The following is a 26,602-nucleotide window of genomic DNA, read 5'->3' as shown; positions in this document are numbered from 1 at the left end:
TATTTGTATCCTTTTAATATATTTTGTTAAATAAAAATGGCATTGGCCAAACAGGGGTGGGGGGTATAAAAATGGTTATTGGCAAACAGGGGTGGAGTGGGGGGGGGCCTCCCTAAATTCACCTCTGCTGCTGGTAACACATGCCATAAAAAAACAAAAATTATAACTATTAAATAACATTTTTATATTTTGTACTATACAGGATATTATGCCCGTATGGAAGGAATACGAATTCTGTTGGAAAAATTTCTTAGGATGACTGAATGTAAAGGACAAGTAGTGAGCCTCGGAGCAGGCTTTGATACCGCCCTATGGAGGTTGAAGGTTTGTCTTGTTAAATTGATGAAGCAGCTCCTGTTTATTTACTCTTATTACTGTTAACATTTCATAATTATTGATATTATTATGTTATATCCTGTAAATTTATTCCTCTTTTCTTTCCACTTTTGTTTACTAGGATGCGAAATTGTTGCCCACAAGTTACATCGAGGTTGACTTCAGGCCCGTGACGAGTAGAAAATGTCAAAAGATTCGATCAAGGGACAAGTTAATGTCACCACTAATTGAGATTAGTGGAGGAAGGGAACATGTACTAATTGGTAATGCATTGATATTTTAACATACTCAACAAGAATTTGATTAATTTTAATGTGCATCCAACTACCTTTGGATCCAGAATTTCAACAAAAACAGGGAGAAAAACAATGAAGGGGTGGGTGGGGGAATGCACAAGGGCAGGGAATGCACAAGGGTGGTGGAATTGCTGAGTTTTAGTATCCCAGACTCCATCCATGTCACCTTTGTGGAGTATACCTAGTCATGATATTTGACTACCAATGCATTCTATGAATTTACCTCCATCCAGATATCCATTTATATTTAAATTGCCTGCCCATAGCAGTGGTGGCACCAGGGTTGGGGCAATGTCTCCGACCAAAAAAGTGGGCGTTGTTGGGTGTCGCTCAAAATCTCTCGATCAGTGTTCCATCCGCTGGCGCTGCACCTGGCCCATAGAGACAAAAGCCCAATGTACAGGAGAGTTGAGAGTTGCATTCCACTGTCTCTGTTTTATTTCTTTAATAGGAGATGCTGAATTACACTCTAAGCATTATCACATAGTATGGGCTGATTTGCGAAATTTAGAAGAATTTGAAGACAAATTAAAAAGTTGTGGAATTGATAACAGGTGAAGAATTTTCCTTTTATATTTACATTCTCATAATACAATATACATCATTGTAATCATTATTTTTTGCAAGATTTTATGTTTATTATTATGTCAATTTAATTGTTCTGTGCACCTGGGGCGGATTGCTATAAAACAGTCTTAACTGGTAGTCTTAACTTCTCAAATAAAGCCGAGTTTATCACTTAGACAGTCTTACTAAAGTCATTCCTCTAAGACCATTGCTATAAAACAGTCTTCCCTAAGACCGCTTTGAGTATTGGAAAGCAAACAATCACACCTTGGTAACGTAAGATTGAGGGCGACATCATGCGTGCTCGACGCAGGCAAAATGTATCAAAATGAACGTAAATAAATGTAGACCTATTTTTACAGACGCTGAGAAGTGTGCGGAGTATTCGTCGTTCGATTCTTCGACTTTCACGATCTAGGCCTAGGTCTTGCCATTGCACTGTTGAATTAATCAGCAGAAGCCATGACGAAAATGATTTAAGACCATTTTAAGTCTCCCCCGAGTAGGCTTTAAAATTTAAGACGGGTAACTGGTTAGACCGCGGTATAGCAATGGTTTGTAATCATAGACCAGTAGTGACGTCACAATTATAGCAGGCTAACCATTAAGACTGTCTAAAGACCGCTTATAGCAATCCGCCCCTGAAGACAACCATCCTAATCCTGCTGTGTGGTAAAGTAAGACCGATCACTCACTGCGCCGAATGGTTGTTGACCAACGCAGTTGTATGGAGAATGCAAAACATGCGCACGCAACGGATCATGTTTAATGACGGTCCATCCAAGTACTTTACTATTTTGGGATATCTGCAGATACTATTCTCCTGAAGACGATTGAAGCAACTCAATCGAAACGTCAAGATATTCTCAACCAACAACAATAGTGCTTTCAGAACTATCCATGTGGTGTACCACAAGTATTAATATGATATGATGGTAAACAATTTACTAATCAACTGTATTTGGTTCCCTGCAGTTTACCAACACTGTTCCTTGCTGAATGTGTGCTGGTGTACATGTCAGCTGCCAAGTCAAGCGAACTACTGTCCTGGATCTCGGGAAAGTTTGACTCGGTATTCTTTGTTAATTACGAACAAGTGAACATGCAGGACCGGTTCGGGCAGGTGATGGTGAACAATCTCCGAGGCCGTAAATGTGACTTATGTGGAATTGAACCGTGCACTAGTTTAAAAACTCAGGTACGTAAAAATGGCATAACATTATAAGGTTGTTGACTGATTAGACTTTGGCAGTGTTTACTTATTTTAAACACATTTGATCAAACAAATCATGTGTTTTTATTGTTCCCATTTATTTTATTTTAAGTGTTTCTGTGAGGCTTGTTTTCAAAATAAGGTGTTTGCTGGCATATAATTCACAAATGTCATCATGATGTACAAGCAGGACGGAGTAAGCTAGCTAGCCCATTCCCCCCCCTCCCCAAATGTTTCAAAATTATTAAAAATGAAGAAAATTTAATCAAATCCAGGTATGAGAATGCCATTTCCAGCCATCTAGAGGTGCCAAAATCATAAATTTTCTCACCTTAGCCCAACCACCTGTCTCTTATACACATCTAGATGTGTATAAGAGACAGCAACAGTGCTTTTCAGAACTATCCATGTGGTGTACTGCAAGTATTAATATGATATGATGGTAAACAATTTACTAATCAACTGTATTTGGTTCCCTGCAGTTTACCAACACTGTTCCTTGCTGAGTGGGTGCTGGGGTACATGTCAGCTGCCAAGTCAAGCGAACTACTGTCCTGGATCTCGGGAAAGTTTGACTCGGTATTCTTTGTTAATTACGAACAAGTGAACATGCAGGACCGGTTCGGGCAGGTGATGGTGAACAATCTCCGAGGCCGTAAATGTGACTTATGTGGAATTGAACCGTGCACTAGTTTAAAAACTCAGGTACGTAAAAATGGCATAACATTATAAGGTTGTTGACTGATTAGACTTTGGCAGTGTTTACTTATTTTAAACACATTTGATCAAACAAATCATGTGTTTTTATTGTTCCCATTTATTTTATTTTAAGTGTTTCTGTGAGGCTTGTTTTCAAAATAAGGTGTTTGCTGGCATATAATTCACAAATGTCATCATGATGTACAAGCAGGACGGAGTAAGCTAGCTAGCCCATTCCCCCCCCTCCCCAAATGTTTCAAAATTATTAAAAATGAAGAAAATTTAATCAAATCCAGGTATGAGAATGCCATTTCCAGCCATCTAGAGGTGCCAAAATCATAAATTTTCTCACCTTAGCCCAAACCATGGTGGGGCTGAGGTGGTCTAGACTCTATTAGACTCAGGCAACTATCTAGTCGCCTCTACACTAAAGCTATAACTAAAGATAAAGCCCACTAGAACGAAATCATAGTTGAGGAGAGATTATTTATCATTTACTTCGTTTGGTGTCATTGACTTTCTTTGCATTCATGTTTTGTTTTACAGGAAGAGCGGTTCACGTCAAGTGGATGGGAAAGTAGTCGTGCAGTTGATATGATGGAGTTTTATCAAAGTTTGCCCGATCTAGACAGAATTGTACGATTGGAATTTCTTGACGAGGCAGAACTACTAGAGCAGCTTATGACACATTATTGTATCTGTGCAGCTTACAAGGATCCAAACAATATAGGTAATGGTAGTGTTATGTGTAATTGGAGTCAATTAGATTTATTCCTGTCTCTTATACACATCTAGATGTGTATAAGAGACAAGCATTATCACATAGTATGGGCTGATTTGCGAAATTTAGAAGAATTTGAAGACAAATTAAAAAGTTGTGGAATTGATAACAGGTGAAGAATTTTCCTTTTATATTTACATTCTCATAATACAATATACTGTACATCATTGTAATCATTATTTTTTGCAAGATTTTATGTTTTTTATTATGTCAATTTAATTGTTCTGTGCACCTGGGGCGGATTGCTATAAAACAGTCTTAACTGGTAGTCTTAACTTTTCAAATAAAGCCGAGTTTATCACTTAAATAGTCTTACTAAAGTCATTCCTCTAAGACCATTGCTATAAATAAGTCTTCCCTAAGACCGCTTTGAGTATTGAAACGCAAACAATCACTCCTTGGTAACGTAAGATTGAGGGCGAAATCATGCGTGCTCGACGCAGGCAAAATGTATCAAAATGAACGTAAATAAATGTAGACCTATTTTTACAGACGCTGAGATGTGTGCGGAGTATTTGTCGTTCGATTCTCCGACTTTGACGATCTAGGCCCTGGTCTTGCCGTTGCACTGTTGAATTAATCAGCAGAAGCCATGACGAAAATGATTTAAGACCGTTTTAAGCCTCCTCCGAGTAGGCTTTAAAATTTAAGACGGCTAACTGGTTAGACCGCGATATAGCAATGGTCTATAATCATAGACCAGTAGTGACGTCACAATTATAGCCGGCTAAATGTTAAGACTGTCTGAAGACCGCTTATAGCAATCCGCTCCTGAAGACAAACATCCTAATCCTGCTGTGTGGTAAAGTAAGACCTAGTCACTCACTGCCCCCAATGGGTGTCGACCAACGCAGTTCTATGGAGAATGCAACACATGCGCACGCAACGGATCATGTTCAATGACGGTCCATCCAAGTATTTCACTGTTTTGGGATTTCTCCAGATACTATTCTCCTGAAGACGATTGAAGCAACTCAATCGAAACGTCAAGATATTCTCAACCAACCACAACAGTGCTTTTCAGAACTATCCATGTGGTGTACTGCAAGTATTAATATGATATGATGGTAAACAATTTACTAATCAACTGTATTTGGTTCCCTGCAGTTTACCAACACTGTTCCTTGCTGAGTGTGTGCTGGTGTACATGTCAGCTGCCAAGTCAAGCGAACTACTGTCCTGGATCTCAGGAAAGTTTGACTCGGTGTTCTTTATTAATTATGAACAAGTGAACATGCAGGACCGGTTCGGGCAGGTAATGGTTAACAATCTCCGAGGCCGTAAATGTGACTTATGTGGAATTGAACCGTGCACTAGTTTAAAAACTCAGGTACGTAAAAATGGCATAACATTATAAGGTTGTTGACTGATTAGACTTTGACAGTGTTTGCTTATTTTAAACACATTTGATCAAACAAATCATGTGTTTTTATTGTTCCCATTTATTTTATTTTAAGTGTTTCTGTGAGGCTGTTCTTGTTTTCAAAATAAGGTGTTTGCTGACATATAATTCACAAATGCCATAATGATGTACAAGCAGAGCCCGCCCCCCCCCCCCCCCCCCAAATGTTTCAAAATTATTTAAAATGAAGAAAATAAGAAAATTTAATCAAATCCAGGTATGAGAATGCCATTTCCAGCCATCTAGAGGTGCCAAAATCATAAATTTTCTCACCTTAGCCCAAACCATGGTGGGGCTGAGGTGGTCTAGACTCTATTAGACTCAGGCAACTATCTAGTCGCCTCTACACTAAAGCTATAATTAAAGATAAAGCCCACTAGAACGAAATCATAGTTGAGGAGAGATTATTTATCATTTACTTCGTTTGGTGTCATTGACTTTCTTTGCATTCATGTTTTGTTTTACAGGAAGAGCGGTTCACGTCAAGTGGATGGGAAAGTAGTCGTGCAGTTGATATGATGGAGTTTTATCAAAGTTTGCCCGATCTAGACAGAATTGTACGATTGGAATTTCTTGACGAGGCAGAACTACTAGAGCAGCTTATGACACATTATTGTATCTGTGCAGCTTACAAGGATCCAAACAATATAGGTAATGGTAGTGTTATGTGTAATTGGAGTCAATTAGATTTATTCAGTGTGAACACCACCAAAGCCCTATGGCTTATATGTCTCATCCTAAAGACTGTGTATTTTTTATACTTGCATGCAAGTCGGCTAATTGAAACAAGGAAATCAGTGGACGGATTTGAACCAGGTACCAAAATATCTCCACGGTTCAGCGAACCAGCAGTGACTTCCGCCAGTTTAGCCGACTCAGCTATGCTGCTGTGGATAATGGAGAGGTGTATGATAGCCACCGTGTGTGTACTGGACTGGATATCCTTAGATCAAGCAATTGAAGCTTGATTCAGGTGGTAGAGCAGTAAGGCAAGGGTGCCACGATCTGTAACCTCAACATCGACTCTAGTTCCAGATTGTTCTCGTTTCTATGATAAGAGATCCAGTGTACAGAACTTACTGTATGTGCACTTAAAAGACCCAGGACATCTTTTGTGTAGGGGCTACCCTGTTGCTTTAATTATCTCACATACAGTACCTTGTCATTGAGGTCTGGACTGGTGTTTTGGTAGCTGATAACATGTCTGGACCAAGGATCTCCACGGTTCAGGGCACACATGGTGGTTACCACCAGTTTAGCCGACTAAGCTTGGTGGTGGTGGTGAGGATGGTAACTCACCGTACACCACTCTAAATGAGTGGTGAAAGAGGCAGGTGGTGATGATGATGATGCTGTTTATGATGGTGATATTGAAGACAATGACATTAATGATGTTAATATTTATCACGACTCTAAAAACTCTAAAATGTATTCTCTATTTATTCTTAGGTTTTTCAAGTATTAATCTTAAGAAGAGTTGAACACAAACCAGTTGGTATTTATTCATAAGGTAATCATATGTCTCTTTTATGTTGGTGTTGTTGCAGAGGTCTAAGTTAGGAGAGTCCACCTCCGGGAGGTCGGGTCGAATAAGCTTTTTTAACACATCTAATTATATTTTGCTGGGGAGTCCGATATCCCCGACGAGAGCATAAGTGGGTGTAGTCCGGGCATCACTTATAATCTCTCGGAAGTTTTCTAGGGAAAACTTTGAAAATTTTGTGGTTTTAAAGACTTATTTGTTCGATTTTTCCAAATTGCTCTGAAATTTTTTAACATTTTAAATTTGAATTTTTTAAAGTAAATTTTATTTAATCATCCAAAAATATTATATTGTAAATCTTCTGCCAATTATACCCTAATCTGGAGCATCACCCTCCTTGTTGTGGACATTGCTCTTTCCTCCAAATGGGCAAATCCTGGTGCCACCATTGCTGTTGAGGCCGATGATGTATTATTGAGAACCCAATCATATGACCAGAAATCACAGATCTGTTGTAAAGTTGGGTGGTTATATTTGGTCTAAAATGAGCTATATAGAAGGTGATGTAAAAAGTATGAAAGTGCATGAGGTTCGACTTTTGGGGTTTCGTTAAGAATGCAATTCTATATCGAAAAGTACTACAATGAACAGGAAGGACGTCCTTCAAAAAACATAAAAGGCATTCATATCGAACACATATTGCGTATAAAGAATGCATGTTCAAGTTTTGGGGTGCCCCCTGTCTCATTGTAGTACATCTTTCATTTCAAATACACTTTGGTGATATAATTATGCCTGAATGTACAGTGATTTTAATGATAAATATGATAAAATTGTCAAGAATTTTATCTTTGTTGAATTACAGGTTGTGAACCAGATTCGAATGTGATGATCGTAGTCATGATGAAATTCAACAACTGCTATCGTGCTCATTAACATTTATCAAATTTATCAAATCAAATTTGGTGAACATTTTAATGTAAAAAAAACTTTTATTTCTCTAAACAGAAATAGATATTTAAAACAAGATAAAATTTTTTACATTTTAATATTTAACAAAAGATTTTAATGTACTTTGTTTATTGGATTTGTGAGGTAAAAGAAGATGATTATACTACCACTTTACCGATCATGTTTATCTGTTTCGTATTTGTAGGTATTTCTTTAAAGATTTGTGTTTTGTGGGGTTTTTTTTAAGTAATAATAATAATAATAGTAATTGTTATTGTCGTGATGGAATAATAGACAATAACTGGATTTGCGTCAGGAGAAACATGTATAGGTGTAATTTTGCCCTACCTGACGTGGAAATGTACCGAATACTCAGTACATTTGAAAACAACTGCGAAAAAAATCGCAAGTTGTTCTTGGGTGGGACTCGAACCCACGATCTCCAGATCACTAGCCTGGCATCATACCTCTAGACCAATAATAATATTAATAATAATAATAATAATAATAATACAGTAATGTAGTTTTATATAGCGCACATATCCATCCAATGCAAGATACTCATGGCGCTTGATGTGTGGACTAGGAACTCGATCAATGACTTTCTTCGCCCCTAAGGGTCCCTCCGTGTCTGTGCTAGCCGGTAACCCGGTACCAGCAACTCTCGTGGTCCACCTCAGGGGCTGTCTGTTCCAGTACACCGGGGTATCCCCCTACTTGTCTAGAAGGATGTACTGGGTTCTTTACAGTGCACACAAGCCATTGTATACACTGGGCCTACGGTTTATAGTCCTTATCCAAGAAGACTTGTTCTACCACCAGAACCATAGACAAGCGTGCCGTTCGAACCAGCGCCAATATTATGGCTATAGCTTTTGACGCCCCTGCTAACCGCTCAGCCATTCGACTCGCCTCAAAATGTTGATTTTTCTCGTGAATGCTTTGAAGACTGAAGCTGTCCTGTGCAAGAGTGTGGAGGCTCTTTCTTTTAATTTGATTCATCTTCACAATGAAATATCAGTCGGCTGGTTTCCTGTTATTGCATCTTTTTTAGCGGGGACCACCAAATTCTGATTGTAGCTGTCCCAACGTATTTGCTTTAATAGGCCTATTCAATCTGTATTGCCCCATATGTCAAGCTGTATCGTAAAATTTGTTTCAGGTCACTGTATCAGAAATTCAGACATAAAATGAGAAACATCGATCATTCAAAGTTTGGATAAATTAAAAATGAATGTTAATTGAAGGTGAAGTGTTCAACTTGAGAGGGCGCTAGTTTGCAAGTATGATGATATGAGGTGAATTTTATCTACTTACATGATTTTTTTGCTTCAGACATTCTTAATGGGGGGCCCCCAATTTTTTTTAGTTGTGTGTTTCCCCCTCACACTCCTTAGATACACCACTGTGTAGAAGGTGGACAATCTTTTTCAATGTGGGGACCAATTCATTCAGGTGAATCAAGCACAGCAGGTACAGTTGATAGAATGCGTCTTGTCGTAGGATTCTCTTTCAAATTTTGCCTTTAAATGTGAATAGGTCACTAGTAGGGTCCCTGAGAACATACTTCGCGAATTCTCAGTCCTGGATGATATACGATGCGATGCAATCATCTGGTAAGTCTTTCAATACTGCCGTTGAATTCGAGGAATTTATGCAGCTTGAAGCCCCCCTCCTTCAACATGGCTACCATTTTCGGGATTAGAAAATTTTTATATCTGATGATGTTTCTATCCATGTCTTTAATTTATTTAATCCATGTCTGTCCGAATTCTATTGTAACGGTAACGTCCGTTTGAGCTTTACTTTGACGTTTACCCGATTGACTGCAACTGCCCCATCATAGCAGCTTTTATATGCAGATCAATAGACACATTAACAATTTTACTGGCTTCGACTGTTTTATTTAGGCCTACTGTATTCAATTTTTCTTGCAGTCATATGTCAACCGGTTCGGATGAAACTGCTTCAGAAATGCAAATGAGAACATTAATTATTCAAAGTTTCGATAAATAAAATAAGAAATGACAACAGCACTTTTAAGGTTAACTTGTATAAAATTTATTCTCAAGTTAGTCTTAAAAGTGCTGTCGTCATTTTTTATATATGTATAGTAGAATACTGTATACACCGCTACACTTTTAATTCATCATGATAAAATTCAAAATGGATGTTAAATCCTAGCAATAGTACAGAGGGCGCTATTACCACACAAACATATGTATCGATATCCGATACACTAACTGATAATCTTAATGGCAGAACCTTATTGGTCACAACTTCTGTATACATACCTCAGTTAGAGAAATGATTTTTTTACATTTGTTTTTTTACATTTTTATTTATTATTTATTTATTTTTTTATTTTTTATTTTAATGTGTTAAACGTTCAGAATACCTCTATAGAAAACATTGCAAATACCGGATCCTGATCGGAAAGCCTAACGAACCATTCAGCAAAAAGTGTAATCAGTGTGTAAGAATGACACTGGCGTTTAGCGCTTCGGAGAACGCAGTCTGAATTTGTGTTCGGCTCCAATGTGAGTGCAGTTTTAATCTGGTCAATAAATGATACGGGTCAATTAACGTAACAATCGTTTATTTCCATGTCAGTCAGGCCCAAACTATGGTACTAATATAAATATAGGCCTACAGTCCAGTAGGTAAGGTTGCTGTTCGTATTGTACCTGATTTTATCGGGGATGATGTAGAGGGCCAATAAATATCAGTTTAGCTGGAAGGGTCACCCTATATAAAGATTGTTGAAATAAATAAAAATGAATAAAATTATGTCTTTCTGTTTTTTCTTGATTAACTAATACTTTGTAGCAGATGCCACATAGAGCAGGCAATGGTGGATCAAGGAATTTGAATTAGAGGGGGCCCAGAAAGATACCTTCACAGATGGAGGGTCTATATTACCTCAGCTCCACCCTCCCGGAATTTTGTTTTTTCTAAATGCTCAGAAATGTATTCAGGATCTGGATTTTCCCCTGAACTTCAGAATACATGCATTTCAGGTCCTCTCTCAGTAGGGGATCAAGAAATTCATAATACTAGAGGGGGATCAGTGAGGGACTTTCACGGATAGAGGTCGGGCTGAGGTAAGAAATTTTATGATATGGAACCTCTAGATCACATCTAGAGGGCCGAAAATGCCGTGACCGCACACATTATCCTAGACTGGGTTCCAGTCCCTAAACTTTGTCTTAATCAGTGAAAATGCTTAAAAATAAATCGATTTTGGCACCATTGGCGTTCCATATTTTTATTTGCATGGCGTTCCATAGTATACTTTTTCTGGGATTAATTCCTAAAAATGTAGCGTGTCTCGTATGAATATTTAAATATGCCATTACATTAATTATTCATGACCGGACGGAAATGGTGCCCATATAACGCTTACCTAAAAGGTTTCTCGATATAAGCAGACGTTGGTGGCGCTCTTCGAAAGTCTTTATAGTCTTTATACCTAGTCTCTCTATGAAAAACCAATAAATTAGAGACTTGGGGCAAGTCTAACATTATCCTAGCGTTGTCATTTTCCTCCGCAAGTTCAGCAGTAGTACATGCTCTCTACAGAAGGGTAGGGACAGCTAAGATATTCGATAGTTTGAAAACTGCATTGAAATTGCTATATATTTTAATATGTTTATGAAGAGAAAAACATTTTTAGTTGGGTCTGTCAAAACCGTGATAACATAATGTTTTAATGTTTTCTTCCAAGTGTTTTAGAATGTGTTACTGTATGCTGTTACTGATTCATTATGTACCATTTCTTGGTAGCTACACATCAAGTCCTGCGCTCGTCTTGCACAAATATCCATTTAATTATAAAAATATAAACTTCAACGTCCTAGTAAGACTATTGATATTCAATATGGAGCACTCTATACCCAAAACATCGGCTTTTGATGTGCTGTATGTATGTAACTGCACCAAAATTATATTTTATAAATAGAAAATGTTGAATTTGGTCGGCAAAAACCAATCGTCTTTGGTCTATAATAGAATTCTTCTTCAATTAAAGACCTGCACTCAATAGGTCCCAAGTTGGACACATCTGGGAGATCTGGTTACTCAGTTGAGGGAACAGCTAATGATAAAAGAAAGGCATTTAACCTGGGATGTAGATGTGGGTCTGTAATTAGAGGATTCTTTATTTGGAGGGAGACCTGTAGGCCTATTTTATAATATGGCATTATATTTATGCGCGAGATGGTCCTTACGCGTGAGACAGACCCCAATGTGCAAGTCCCATACTACCATGGTTACAAGTTTTAAAAAAATATAAATATATCATTTTTGAATTCAATAGTTGAAAAATGTATAGTACATTTCCAAAATCATTTTGAAGCACTCCTCTTTACTTTGCAAAAAATAATCACGAAAAATCCCATCTCTAAAAAAAAAAAAAAAAAAAAAAGCCCATCCGGTGGGACCTAAAAAAGAAGCCCATGGCTCTTTTTTCGAGGTTTTACGGTATAATTCTCACAACATTTTCCCGCGAGTGGCGACGAGAACGACTAAAATGAATCACCAGTCAGAACTCTGTAAAGCAACAGCAAATTCCAGTCACCTTTGTGATGTTACTATCTAATTACAGTACAGTATGTATATAAAGGAAGTTCTGGTCACGCTGCTTGGGTAAAAAAAAATCTGAAAAAAACGTTTGGAATGGAGTAAGTAATACAATCTTTACGGTAATTTTAACTTGTATTCTGTTGTTAGTAGAACTTAACTTATTAGAGATCGTCCCTTGTCTCCCGAGACCTGGTTATCTAGATAGCAGATGTAGAAAAATATTTGTCATTTTCTGTTTACAAAGTAAACACTACGAAATGATAATTAATAGGCCCCTATATTGATATTATAATTTAGTAATGTTTATTTTGTATATTAATGTTCTTCGAAGCCGAATTCTTCGGCATTGTTTGCCAGAATAATATTCCCCCGACAGTAAATCTCTCGCTGGGTGTCTACTTTTTCGAGTGCGGGTTTGCTATGTATTTATATTATGTGATTTGCAGTGCTTATTATGATGACAGGCGTACAGATGGTGACTGCAGTGACGGCGACGTCAGCAGGAGTCGAAAGTAAATTACCTTCCCGTCGGACAACATGGAGTCTCCTACCCACGTCGTAAGTATTTTTTCCCCATTATTTATATAAAGCAAAGTTTCGGTAGATTTTTAACAAAGACCTGGAGATGTACCTCTAGGTAGGTGATTTGGTATGGAATTACCCATTCACTATATAATTCACTATAATATCTATGAATTACCCAAATATCATCTGAATATTAACATTGGTTTTGGTGCTTTTTCTTACTGAGTTTCGCCGTAATGTACATGGAAATGTTGTCCTTTGTTTCTGTATCACGTGCAAACAAAAGTGAATAAAATCGTACAATAGGCCTAAATGTTTTTTAACAAGACTTTAATATTAATATGGACATTGACTATGACGCTGCCAATGACGTTGTATTGTCTTCCTAAATTTGTGTTCATTTATGAGAATATTTTTTATCTAATCATTATTTTTATATAATAAGTTACATATGCCTACGTAAGTTTTTCAGAGATGGTAGGATGACAAAACAGTTCAGATAATATGACTTCATCTAGCAACTGGAAAGAGACACTGTCTTCCATTTCCTTCTCTTCATGTTCCGCACGTCGTTTAAAACTTTAATATCTACACAGGAGTGCTCCTTTTCTTCTGCCCCCCCCCCCCATCTCCTGCAAATGTCTGGAACCGCTAAAGTCATATGTAAATATTTTACATAAACTTTTATGTAAGTGTTGCCGAGATTTACCGGTACCGATAATTTTACGTTAAGAAACCCAGATACTAACGTGTCTAGTCCTACTGCTTTATATATATATATTTAAAAAAACTATCAAACCAAACAACAGTAAATTAAAAGCGCTTCAGTTCAGACTTTTGGATGCGTGAGTTCACTGTTAGTAAAATTAAAATTGATTTTTATTATTGAATGTACAAGTAACTAATCAATATCGATATTGAACTTCTGGTAGTGAATTGGGAATAACACCGGGAGACCAGCTGGTCCTACTCTTCCGAAGAGTGTGTCGCACACGCGGCGTTCTTTAACGTGCACATTTGGCCATATTTCACACGGCCTTAATGTCTCATCCGAAAGATGCGCTATCGTAACGTGTATTTCAGCACAGCTGAAACATGAGAGCAGCAAATGGAATTGAACCGGTGAGCACCAGAGAGCCAACTGTAAGGTTACTATGGATTACATCAGTAAAAGCTCTATTTGACTCAAAGACGTATGAAGTTGGAAATGGCTCCACAATATTGAAAATATTTTGGATGAATGTGATTTACATACTATGTTTAATACTGAACGCGCTACTAAATGGCTTAATGGTTTCAAAGAAAAAAAATATTTTACAAAATAACATAAAATGGTTTGATAAGGCTCAAACTGTTCCCTGCTCAAACTAAATCATCTTTAACTAATTACTTGAAATATAGAAATGTACCAAAAATGGAAAAGTACTTATTGGAAAAGTGTACCTACTATGCATCAAGTCTAAAATTTTAAAGCTCGTTCTGATTCATTACCGGTACCACTTGACGGAAGAAAGGATCATGGTCATCTCAAAATTTAGGGCTATGCTTAATATGTGATTGTGGTAAAAAGGCAACAATTTATCATTTTATATTTAACTGCAACAAATTAAAGCATAATTAGAGAACCAATATTAAAAGAACTTAAAGAAGACTTACATTACAATAATTTAAATATACTTTGGAATGTATTTACTTCAGGCTCTCTTGAACTTAAATATCATATTTTTCGATGACCTAGTAATTCGCAATGAATACCAAATTACAGAAAGATATTTATCCGATGAGGAATATGAACTAGCAATCAAACTATTCGATAAATATTACAAACTATATTTAATTAATGTAGGGAAAGAACGCAATGACATTTAATAACACTTTTCCAGTAAACAACTAATTTCTCTATTCAACATTACCTGATGCCAATGATTTCTTATTTCTACAGCAATTTAAATTTAAGGTTTTGTTGTACTACTGTACTGTGTAATTTTATTTCCTTTCCTTTTGTTTGAATTATATACTTGTTTAAACGTTTGTTTATTTTACAGTATTTTATTTAATTGTATCTCATTTAATTGGTCTATATAGGCCTACTTTAACTGCAAACCATACTATCTCATTATACCAAGACCAAGTTATGTGTCCATTTATTTTACTTCTATAAGTTACCTTCAATAACCATCTCTGTCATTCTGTAACCATAGGCCTTTAATTCACCATTGTTTGTGATGTTCCTTTTGTTTTGAATTTGATTTAATTTCTTTATTTTTTTTTCTCGAATGGATGCACCATCAGGTATTGTCTGATGTGTGCCACTGATGCAAAAGTGAATCCAATAAATATTATTATTGTTATTATTATTATAAAGATTAATATTTGTACATGTTAGGCTAATTTATATACGTCAAGGGCACCAACTGTACTCTCGAACCAGGGTCTCCCGGAACCAAATGTAAGGTCCGGTTGTTACAAGAGGTTTTGATTGATTGAGTTAGCTTAGTTTGAAAATTATCCGCTTCACTGCAAACAGGGTGGTTTAGTCCTTTCTCCAAAACAAAATGTTCAATCGCGTGTCAAATTCGGTAGCTGAAGATCATTCTATTGGTCTGTCTTTCATATACATTTTAGATTCCATTAAGCTCGACTAGTAGGGAAACCTAAGATTCTTGACTAGTGTATCAGACATTTCAAAGTTGCTAGAAAAAATAGAATTATTATTTTAAGCCTGCACGTATGCGTAGTACGTAGTACAATTACAAGGTAGGTCTTTCACTTAGTAAGTAAACAAATGAGCTTTTTTACATTACGAATTAGTCCCTTTTGTTATTGTAATATTTAAACCAAATAATTCCAACTTTAAATATGTGTTTTATCGTTGTATTTGTGCTGGTTTGAGTATGTGCAGAATATGAGAGCTACTCTGATAGTGTTTTACACATTTTGGCAACTGCCAGGCTACTGTTACTATCCAGCTGGCGCTTTTCTTTTGCCTTTGTATCTTTGTTTGTAGGCCTATGTTTGTTTATACCTGGTAATTGAATAAAATTAAATAAATATAACATAAATAAGTGTTTTAATAATTGTTTTTACACGATATAGACATATAATAATAAAAATGTTCTTGTTATTACTAATTATGTTTTGAGTCAACTAAAATACGACATTGTTTTTCTGTAATTGTTACACTTTCTTGTCTATTTCTGGTGGCTTTTGATTTTTATTATGATTTGTATTTTGAAATTGTAAATATTATTTTATTCTATTCCATCCTGTTACTGGCGGGCTACCCGTATGTGTGATGAAATAAAATAAAATAAATGTTTACCGGCAATTGTTTACATTTTTGTCAGAGAACGTAAATAGACGACATTAAAGTCCAGTAAAAATGCATATTTCTTAATTTCAAGTTGTGAGTAAACTGACACGAGGGTTTCTTTACAGAGGTACATGTTATATTTCAAAATACCAATAAAAAGAAAGACAGTTTAACATCTAAGATCATTAATTTTTACTGTAAGGATATATATTTTTCAATAGGGGTATCCACCACACAAAATCAACCATTTAGCCAAAAATTGTTTGAGGATATTACTGTATCATTGGGCGAAGTATAATGAACACATTTTGACCGGTGTACGGTAAGAATGGGCCCGGAAAAAATGGCCCCGGAAAAAACAATATCTGATTAACAAATACTTCTTTGAAGTAGCTTTAAGCAGAACATTGTTGAAGTAAAGTAAGCCTCCCTTTTCCCATACATGAACTTGTCATTCAAACACAATTGATCCGCATGCTTTAACTACTGTTTATTTGCACTGTTTATAACATGCAAAGTTATTTCCTTGTTACTTAACAAAGTGAATTTTTAGTTGTGGTTATCTATGAGTTTCATATTTCGGTAGTTAAAGTACTGTATGTATGTCATTCCTCTACTTTGTTAGTGGAATAACGTTTTTAAAACTTATTTCAACTATCAAAAAATGTTCAATGGCCGTTGTTTTCTGATAATCTCTCAGTACATTATTTGCATCTGTTGTGTAACTGTATGTTATTGATTCAATTCGTGCTTATTACAGTTTTCAAATATTTGAAGATTTAAAAAACAAAATATCATTTCTATTACTGAATTTTTTTATTAGGGCCATTTTTACCTACTTGTCATTTGGGGCCATTTTTACTGGGGCCATTTTTACCGGGGCCATTTTTTCCGGGGCCATTTTTTCCTGGGCCATTTTTTTCCTGGGCATTCTTACCTACATTCATTTTGTACCATACCGATATGACATCAAAATCTATTAGATTTAACCAGATTTTGTTTTTTGAATAGGCCCTACGTACGCTGTTCAGCGTTGGGTACTGATGCACACCGTCTAATCAAGTTACATTACGGGCGTGTATTCGACACGCCCGTAATGTAAAGTATACAAAACCTTTCGAAACGTTTTGTTGTTAGCCTGAACTATTTTATTGCGGGGACCGTCTTAACCTTTAGCCATATACACTTGAAAAGTACTTCATTAATTCAATAACACTTTTTTGATAACAGTTAAGCAATGTAAAAATAAGATAAATTAATCATGGGGATGAACGGTGATTTAACAATTGTTAACTTTACTCAGGGCAAACTAGCCTATGATTGATTTTATACAAATTAAATTTGCTATGATAATTTTATTGATTTTTGAAAATAACATATATTGTATTGTTTTTTTACAATAGTTTTAATATTTTATCGAGAAACTATTTTTTTATTGTGCTTTTTGTATTTTACGCGTGTTACTGTTTGTTTTGTATTTTTATGAGGGCCTGTTTGAGTACCGTTTGAGTCAGCCTAGGCTGTTATAGGTTCCCTAATAAAAGAAAGTTAAACCAATAAATCAATCAATCAAAGCGACTACAGTAATAAGGGTCTTTAAGCAAATAAATGTTACTAAAAGAGTACGTTAATTGATGCTTAAAAATTTCATAACTAAAATGCTATTGTAGTTGGTTGTACCATAGAGAAAATATTCTATTTTCTCTATGGTTGTACCAGGGATTTGTTATAGCATGAATTTCCTTCCTCCATGGTTATAGCGATAACAATTAACTCCCTGCCAATATATTGTGCTCTGGTGCGTGACTACGAATTTCAATCCCGCTATAATCCGGTTATTATGATTAATCATCATGCGTAAAATGAGAGCCGCTCTCTATTATCCAAATGCTGGTTCAAGGCGGTTAGCACCATGGACATGGGCCCTAGTAATAGTAGGTCCATGACTGTTAGAAAGGCCTTTGATTGAGTTAGCTTGAATAATTAGATATGCACTGCACTGCAAACACCTTGATGTAGTCCTTATCTTTACCTTTCTCCATAAAAAAAAATTGTTCAATGGTATGTAAACATCTGGTAGCTCAGGGACAACTAACGTTGTAATGTTCTGTTGTGACCCTATAACCTTTTAATAAGCTAAATTGTAAGTAAGGAATTCAAAATAGAAATATATGTCTAATTACTTCTTACTTGACCTCTCATTTACAACTAAATCTGCGACCAACCATCGGTGATCAGAGTCTAAGGCCCAATAAAAAAAATTATCAGTTTATCACCCTCGCGTGCATGTCTTTTATGGTACTGGGAAAAAAATTTGTTTGAATAAAAAATTTTTTTTCTGAAAAAAAAAATTTTTTTTGAAATTTTTTTTCATTTATTTTATTAAATAGTTAGTAGATATTGTTTGCATTATCTAAATCATGTTTTACTTTGAATATCAATGCACCAGCAAACAACCCAAGGGTGATATTTGGCTTTAGCAAAATAAAAAAATTTAAAAAAAACCTCCCTCCCTCATTACTTTTCCTGCCCAGATAGGGTGATAAACTAATAATATTTTGTATAGGGCCTAAGGTACGGTATCTCATGGAAAGACTTTTACATTAGACAGCAGGCCCGTAGCCAGGGGGGTTTTATGGTTCGGGCGAACCCCCCTTTTCTAGCGAACCCCCTCGAATTTTTGAATGAGTCCCACTCGGACGGAATGTCTGTTTTTAACTTACCTAGCATTAAATCAAAATTTAGCACCTAATTCATTATTTGGTCACCCGTTTTTAAATTTTAGCCTGCGATACAAGCCTACATTCATAGAATATCTCAGCTTCCGAAGTTCGGAGATTTAAATTGAACGCAACTCCAGCAAACCATGACTTTACGATGGCACACATAAGAATGGCAAACATCGATAAAAACCCGGCTGCCGTCTCAACTTTCACTGGCCTTTGGCTGAATCAGCGTGACCATCACAATTTTTGATATACCCAATGACTAGGTCGAACCCAAGATTCAGCAAAAATTGCCCAAAACTACCCAAGCTTAATGAAAATGCATTAAAATTTGAAAAATACGTGTTTTTCGCATGTATAGTTTCCCTTTTATATATAAAGCATTTTTTATTGTAATGGTTTTTGTTAATTATTAAAATTAATATTCATGAGGTAATAATCCGGATAGAAAAATACGCCATCAGTCGGCCAGTGTTATCAGTGTAGATCAGTGATCAAGTTTTATTATATAATGCATTAATTAGGTAAGATCAATGGCAACGCATAATAACCAATTCTGAACCCATGTTTATAGCAATTAACAATGTTATGAGCATTTCGTTGAGGTTTGCTTACTTGAATGGATTGAAATATACTTTGTTACTTCTTAATTCTTCCTCTATGACAAAAATATTTAATTTTCTTAGTAAAAATAAAATACCCAAGGATTTGAACGGAATACCCAAGAACTCAAGACCAAGTCAAAATACCCAAGATTGGGTATACCCAAGCAGTGGTCACGCTGGGCTGAATGTTTGTAAGAAATGTACCAACCGTTAACGAAACCGGTCGCCGTCTACCTAGTGTAAATCGTGCCACAAACGAAGCTAAAGTTTTGTGACTTAATCCACCACCAAATGCAGATAAAGTTTTGCGACTTAATCACCTGGTTGTGGATTGTGTGGTTAGTAAATTTCATAGCCATACTGTCCATAGCGCACAATAAACTATGTGCTGTTGGAGCATTTTGGGGAAATTGACTCTCCTTTTTCCATCCCAAACAAAATATAATTAATAAATTAACATGGTCCATCTCTGTCATGCCAGTCACAAAATTAGGCCAGGAAGTTTGTTTTCAACAGCAGACACACACTACAGAACGGAGTGCGTCAAAACGAGTGTTTGTTAATTTTTAGTGATAAAGAACCATGAAACGTCCTAGAATAACTGACTTTTTTCCGTCCGCTGTTGCAAAGAAGAAAACGACAGATAGTCCTTTAAGGTGGGTTATTGATTTCAAAAGCAATTAGCCTATAGCCTAGATGTTGACTGCTAGGTTCGCTCCTCGTTCATTTAGAGACAGAATTATACCCCGACGACAACAAACTAGTGTAGGCCTAAGTACAGTAGGACGTAATAATAATAATAAAGATTTATAAAGGGCACATCTCCACCAAAGGTGCTCAAGGCGCTATTACTATACACCATGTATAGGTACTAGGCCTAGGCTTTTCTTGTAAAAGTTGAAGTGCATGTACAAAATGCGCCATAGGCCTATATTTAAAAAAAACCATTTTGTTAATTATTATTGGTTGGCCTGGGACCGGGGCAGGCAGGCCAGCTTTACCGTCGAAAGTCCTGGAATTCGACGATGACGTCAGTGCACGTTTACAAACGCCATTGATTAGAATGAAAATAGACGAGCTGAATTTCGTGTTTTTTATGAAAAATAGAATTTATCGAACATTTGTCTATATAAAAACAAGATTAATATTGTAGAAATTGTATTACTAAAGATGCATATAATTCATATTTCATTTGGCAGACAATAAATATTCAGGAAGATATAATAAAAACGATTATTACGGTAATTCTAAAATGTGCATCAAATCTCAGCTATTATTATTCAGTATGTAGCCTATTATGTTAAAGTCTTAAAATAATAATTTCGAATTAAGCCTAGTATATAACAAATAATTGTATTAAAGTTTAGGTTCTCATGATGTCAGATAACGTATTGAATATGATGCTTTATTTTGGGTTCGAACTTAATTTAACGATGGCCCTGTCAGTAGTAATGACAATATTGTGCTTTTTTTAGCCATGTAGTAAAATAGTACTATTATTTTCAGCGTACAAAATGAGAGTCAAGAAGAAGTAGTAGAAGAAGAAGAGAAAGAGGAAGATGAGGAAGAAGAAGAATAGCTTTTTTTTTTGTTTTATAATAATAAATGTGTTGAGTATATTGATATTGATTATGCGATGAGGGTTTTTTTTTATATATATCTTTCGGTGTTATTTAAACATGCCAATTCTCAGAAAATATTTTATTATATTACCACCTTTTTATTACATAGATCTTTTTCAAAACATAACTGCTTTTAAAACATTATATAGACCATTAAACACAAAAACTGCCCCGACCCCACCGTGGCCCTTAGGCAGGCCCCTGGACCCCACGCCCAGAGAACCCCCCTTGAAATGACCTGGCTACGGGCCTGAGACATTTCGCGTTTACTGAACAAATAAAATAATCTATGATTGGCATTTGGTCAAACATATTTGTGCTTTGATTCAACCTATAACCATTAATAATTTTAAATTATTATGCCGAAGGCAATTAGTGTTTCTCCCTCTCGATTTCATATGTTCTCTGAAAGGACCTATCAGATGCTCAATGCCTTCTCTGCCACTGCCTTCAATCAATTTTGTCTGTTGTTCTCGTGACTACGAATTTCAATTCTACTATTATTCGGTCATTGTGCATAATCATCATGCGTAAAACCTCAATACGCAAGGAAAATGATAATATGATAAAGATTTGAAATTAAATACCAATTATACAAACAATCAAATGCATTTCAGTGTTACTGCTTCATTGGATCGATAACATACGTAGCAAACTAGCACAAAGCTAACACATCATATCAGAACTGTTCAGTTGTTCAAGGTGTTAGGGTTCGCCCTGTGGATTCCACCAGGGCTAAACCTGGTCTCCGTCGAAAGCTGTCAGACATCTTGGCGGACAACTTAGACCCCACCCGTCTACAAATCCTGATGACAGTAAATTACCTGAATTGATCCTACTAATGATTTAACTCCAAATTAAACTGTCATTTCTGGGAGCTCGTCTCCTTTTCTAAGAGACGTCTCTGCTTGCGTCTCGGAGTTTAAGTTAAATTTATTGAGTCTCAATATATATTGATAGAAATATTTTTGTTTGTAGGTCCATCAACAGATAACAGACTGATTGGAAGGCAGTTGGAAATAGAGAGCAACAGAAGAGGAACAACACAGGTGAGTACAGCATGCTAAACCCATATTACAATCTTTTCAAGGTTTGGTTGTTTATACCCTTGGTTTGAAACCGACAAATATAAAGTGTATTTTGATATCTGGTAATTGATTATTAAAATTCTTTAAGTGAAAGTATATCATTAAGTTTCAAAGCTATTTCCAGATATTAGCCAACAGTCTCTAAAATATATATGTTTCATTCTGTTTTGCAGCCAGTGAATATTATTATCAACAGTTGCATAGTTGCAGTTTATTTTTTAATCCTAGTTTGTTTATTTTGTAAATAATATTTGAATTTAGCAGCATTTCCACTTTACAAGGTAATTACTCTAATTTATAACTTTCACAAGCTGAAAGAATGAAATACTATAATGAAAAGTAACAAAAAAAACAAAGCAATCGTTTCTGCATATCAATATACAATTACGAGCAGTAATACTTTTCAAAAGCATTGGTTTCGTGTAACTAGACCCGAAAAACTGACAACATTTAAAATATATATAAATATATATAAAATCACTTTATTTCGAAACAAAACAAAGGAAAACATACAAAGCCTAGGTCGTGACCTTATAAAGGAACACGCAAGGTAAACAGAAAAAAAACAGTTACAAAAGCAGGCCGGGTGACAAGTAAACAGAGACTTATAAAATACAAAAATACTCTGAATAATGTAACCTACGGGTAAAAATGAAGAGAAATATTCTGGGACTAATTTAGGTGCTCCAGCTAGCGTAACGAACGAGAACTAGGGAGGAGGTAAAAGCTAAAAATTCGCAGGAAGTGTCGGTTACAACATTTTAACTCAAAAGGGGCTGAAAATAATCAACACACGTATAAGTTAATGTTTACAATTTAGTAAAAATTAAGCATACAGGTTTTACTCAAAAGAATATTTTTTTGACCTTTTGACTTATTTTGTTCAAATAATAATTATTTTTACTCAATAACTTGTTCTAGGATTGTGGAGAAATATAAAAATACGAATACAATAATGCCATTTTAATGTTCATTAACGTTTGAAAATTGTAATGAGTAACCTATTAAAATGTATATAATTTTAATTATGGAAACAATATTTAACAAATATTGTTAAATATTTGTTAAATATGGTTTACATAATATTTAACAAATAGGCATATTAAAACAATATGTTTTTTACAACGATTTTTTAAATATTAAATTAACAGACACCACAGCTCCAAGAAGAGGTTGAAGGAAAAATGGCCAAGGATACGTTTATGGAAAAATACTCAGCAAAAATTAGAAAACGAGTTAATCATACACGGAATATGTGTCGCAAACATAAAAATATTCAAAAGATGAAAGAATATCCAACTCTTTTGGTGAATGAGGAACACAAACTTGTTTACTGTCAAACACCTAAAGTTGGTACAGTTAGCTGGTGCAAAATATTCCTACAACTTTCTGGATATAAGAACCGTTCGGAGCTAATGAATATGAATGTTATACAGGTGAGTGCAGCATGGAAAAAGCACGTACCGCGACTAAGTGATTTTCCAGCCGCAAAACAGAAGGAAATATTAGCAAACTACACCAAGATCATGTTTGTTCGGAACCCTTTAACACGCCTGCTATCAGCCTACAACGATAAGTTGGTCCTAAAGAGTTCAAGTGATAGACAACCTTATTACCAGAACACAGTCAACAAACGTATTTTAGCTTTTTTCAGAATAGGAGGGGGGAAAAAAAGAAATTATGCAACATTTAGAGAATTTGTTAGAATGTTAATTTCCAAACAGCACTACATTGCAGACGTCCATTGGAGCCCCATGCATTCTGTATGTTTTCCGTGTAGTATTGACTATGACGTTATTGGTCAACTTGAAGATATTGAAAATGAATCAAATTATATATTAAGACATGTTGGAGCTGATATAGAATTCCCTCATTCGACCGGAACTCATTTTACAAACAGTTCAAGTTATGAAAAGGTTATAAAAAGTTATGCTACAATTCCACGTTTCGATCTTCTGAATTTGTATCAGAAATATAAATATGATTTTTTGTTGTTTGATTATAATCAAAGTCTTGCAATGCTCTAAGGCAAAGATAATGCTCTAAGGCAAAGATAATAAATAGCAGGATATAGAGCACCTCCCCAATATAGTGGAACATCCGTTCAAAAGGCATTGTGGGTACACGGAGAGCAATTATACTGCAACCGCGCGGCGGCGCTATATAAAAATAATAAAGGCGCTGCTCTTGTTCGCTTGTCTCCTTTAGTTTCTCCATTTAGTAAAGTGTTCAAATTTTACTGCAACCGCAGGAGGGCGAATGTTCCATCGATTTTAATACGCGGAGCAGCTCATTCTTCTGCTATTTAAGTTCTTTGTCTAAGGTTATTAGGTTAATACACAATATATATAAGAAATATTATTTTTAAAAGTAAAAATAAAATAATAATAATAATAAACAAAAATGCAGAAAAGGCTTCTGCTCTCTGGAAATGGCAACACTTCCAACTCTCTGAGATAGATACGTGAGACTTGTATGATTATTATTACTTTACCATTATGTTATATCATAGTGTACTTGGATGGACGCCTATACCTTACGTAAAATATCTAGGATAATGTTTTATTGCATTATTTATGTTAAGTTTAACATTTAAATGATACGCTCTAAATTAGTGAGTGTTCAATATAATTCTCATTAACTGTTGAAGAAAAATTCAACCTTATGTCAGTTCCAACCACCGACCCATCCGTTCCTTCTCTCAACTGTCACACTATAACCATGTTATATGTTATTCTCTCTTCTGACACCCTTCGAAGGAAATTGAAGACGAATTGAATTTCTTTTTAAATGTAAACAGAGATGATTTTTTTGTTTGTGCATAGTAATTTCTGAGATAACATTTGTAAATTAATGAGAAGCATTTCACTTGCTCTGATGCACAAATTTATGTACAGTAATAGAATAGTGAAAGATGGTTTTAGAGTTTTAGAGTTAAGATCTGTGTACACTATGCGATAACGATCAACGATAAAAAGCAATTGTTTATATAGAAAATAAAAGAAATAATACGTTTTTACACTAGCACGTTTCGATAACGATTTATCGTGCATACGTTAAAGAATATTTTCACAAGTCAAATTAAATGACGTCATAGTCAGTGAAAACGATAAAAAAACGGTTTTACTACTACAATTTTATCGTTTTCACGTGATTATAACGTCATTTGATTTTTAAACAGCCCTTTAGAGTGTCAAATTAGAAAACAGAATGTATAGACTATTTCGAGGTGTGGGCCTAAATAGGACTACTAACATGTCAGGACAGTATGTTAATGTTTTGTACAGTCTACAGCCATATTTAATAATAATAATAATAATAAAAATATTTATTTGGACTATCCGAAATTCAAAACTTAAAGACAAATGATTACAAGATACATAAAATTACAAGAACAACTATTTATTGTTGTATATTTGTATTATAGTCTGGTCGATTTAGGTCAAAATTATGGAATACAGGAATTAAATTGTTAAAGCTTTTTTGGTATCAATCGATGTAGACGGATATCCTCTTTAACATGTAAAAACTCCTCTTCAATCCTCCTTGGGGGAAAAAAAAGTTATAGTCGTTTTACTGAAGCCCCCTATTTTCAGTTAAACTTCAATAATTTCTCACAGATAAGATAATACAACGAGTATAGACCTGCATATTTTGAGAAAAATGTTTGAAGGCTTGTAGCCAGGAATCCATATAAGGTATCTAGGAGAGCCAGGAGGAACGTAAAACCAAATGATGGGGTTCAGAGGAATGGGTACAATGGTGAGGGGAGTGCAAATGAATAAAGTCCAGCATGTAAATGGTAAATGTCATCGTGTTGATAGTATTTAATGCAAGTTGGTTTGGTTTGGTCAATCAGAGGGGGTTTGCTCAAAAGGAGGATTTGCAATGGCGTGGCGCTAAGTGTGATCAGGGTGGAGTAGTTTCCCCTACCCCCTGTCGGGAAGAAGAAAAACCTATGTAAGTTTTACAGAAAATGTAGCTCTGGAATCAATTAAATAAGTCTTTTAAATCCCTAAATAGTCGGAGTTTCAGCCGTTTCGCCTTACCCCTAAAGGGTTCAGTGGCGGATTCAAGGAGGCCCAGCCGGCCACCGCCCTTCAACACCCAACATAAATAATTCAACGTTTGAAAAATCCACATTATAAGTCTGAAAGTGCCATTTCCGGTCCGGCTAGAGGTACTGAATCAGCCCCATCAATCATGGTGGGGCTGGGTACGTGGTCTAGACTCTCCATCTGTGAAGTCCCACCCTGAATCTCCTTTATTTCAAATTCCCGGATCTGCCACTGGGGTTTTGGCTGCCAATGGCCCCGCCCACCATGGGCTTCCGCCAAGAAGATTAGCCTTTCCATCAGAGATATCCATAGGCGTAGATCCCGGGGGGATGGGGATATATTCCCCCCCCCCC

General features: G+C 35.7%; 2 protein-coding genes across 2 annotated transcripts in view; both read left to right on the top strand.

Annotated features, from left to right (window-relative positions):
• The window catches only part of LOC117104104 (leucine carboxyl methyltransferase 1-like), a gene marked incomplete at its 5' end in the record, with an annotated part of 10,997 nt that extends 2,995 nt beyond the window's left edge, over window positions 1-8,002 (top strand). Inside the window, 7 exon segments of the mRNA XM_033244765.1 lie at window positions 203-324; window positions 458-599; window positions 1,084-1,186; window positions 5,000-5,222; window positions 5,762-5,945; window positions 6,744-6,804; window positions 7,643-8,002. Of these exon segments, the coding sequence (XP_033100656.1) occupies window positions 203-324; window positions 458-599; window positions 1,084-1,186; window positions 5,000-5,222; window positions 5,762-5,945; window positions 6,744-6,775 (806 nt within the window). The 3' untranslated portion in view covers window positions 6,776-6,804; window positions 7,643-8,002.
• Window positions 8,003-21,629: 13,627 nt separating this feature from the next.
• LOC117103689 (carbohydrate sulfotransferase 10-like) lies at window positions 21,630-25,684 on the top strand. The gene is made up of 3 exons (XM_033244293.1): window positions 21,630-21,633; window positions 22,082-22,152; window positions 23,343-25,684. Exons 1-3 carry the CDS (start codon window positions 21,630-21,632, stop codon window positions 24,216-24,218), a joined length of 951 nt encoding a protein of 316 aa, XP_033100184.1. The 3' UTR covers window positions 24,219-25,684.
• The last annotated feature ends 918 nt before the right edge of the window (window positions 25,685-26,602 follow it).

Source organism: Anneissia japonica, unplaced genomic scaffold (assembly GCF_011630105.1).
Source record: "Anneissia japonica isolate Jap-2015-1 unplaced genomic scaffold, ASM1163010v1 scaffold1065_len1792383_cov172, whole genome shotgun sequence".
In the NCBI taxonomy this organism is placed as follows: domain Eukaryota; kingdom Metazoa; phylum Echinodermata; class Crinoidea; order Comatulida; family Comatulidae; genus Anneissia; species Anneissia japonica.
This window is presented reverse-complemented; position numbering and strand designations above follow the sequence as displayed.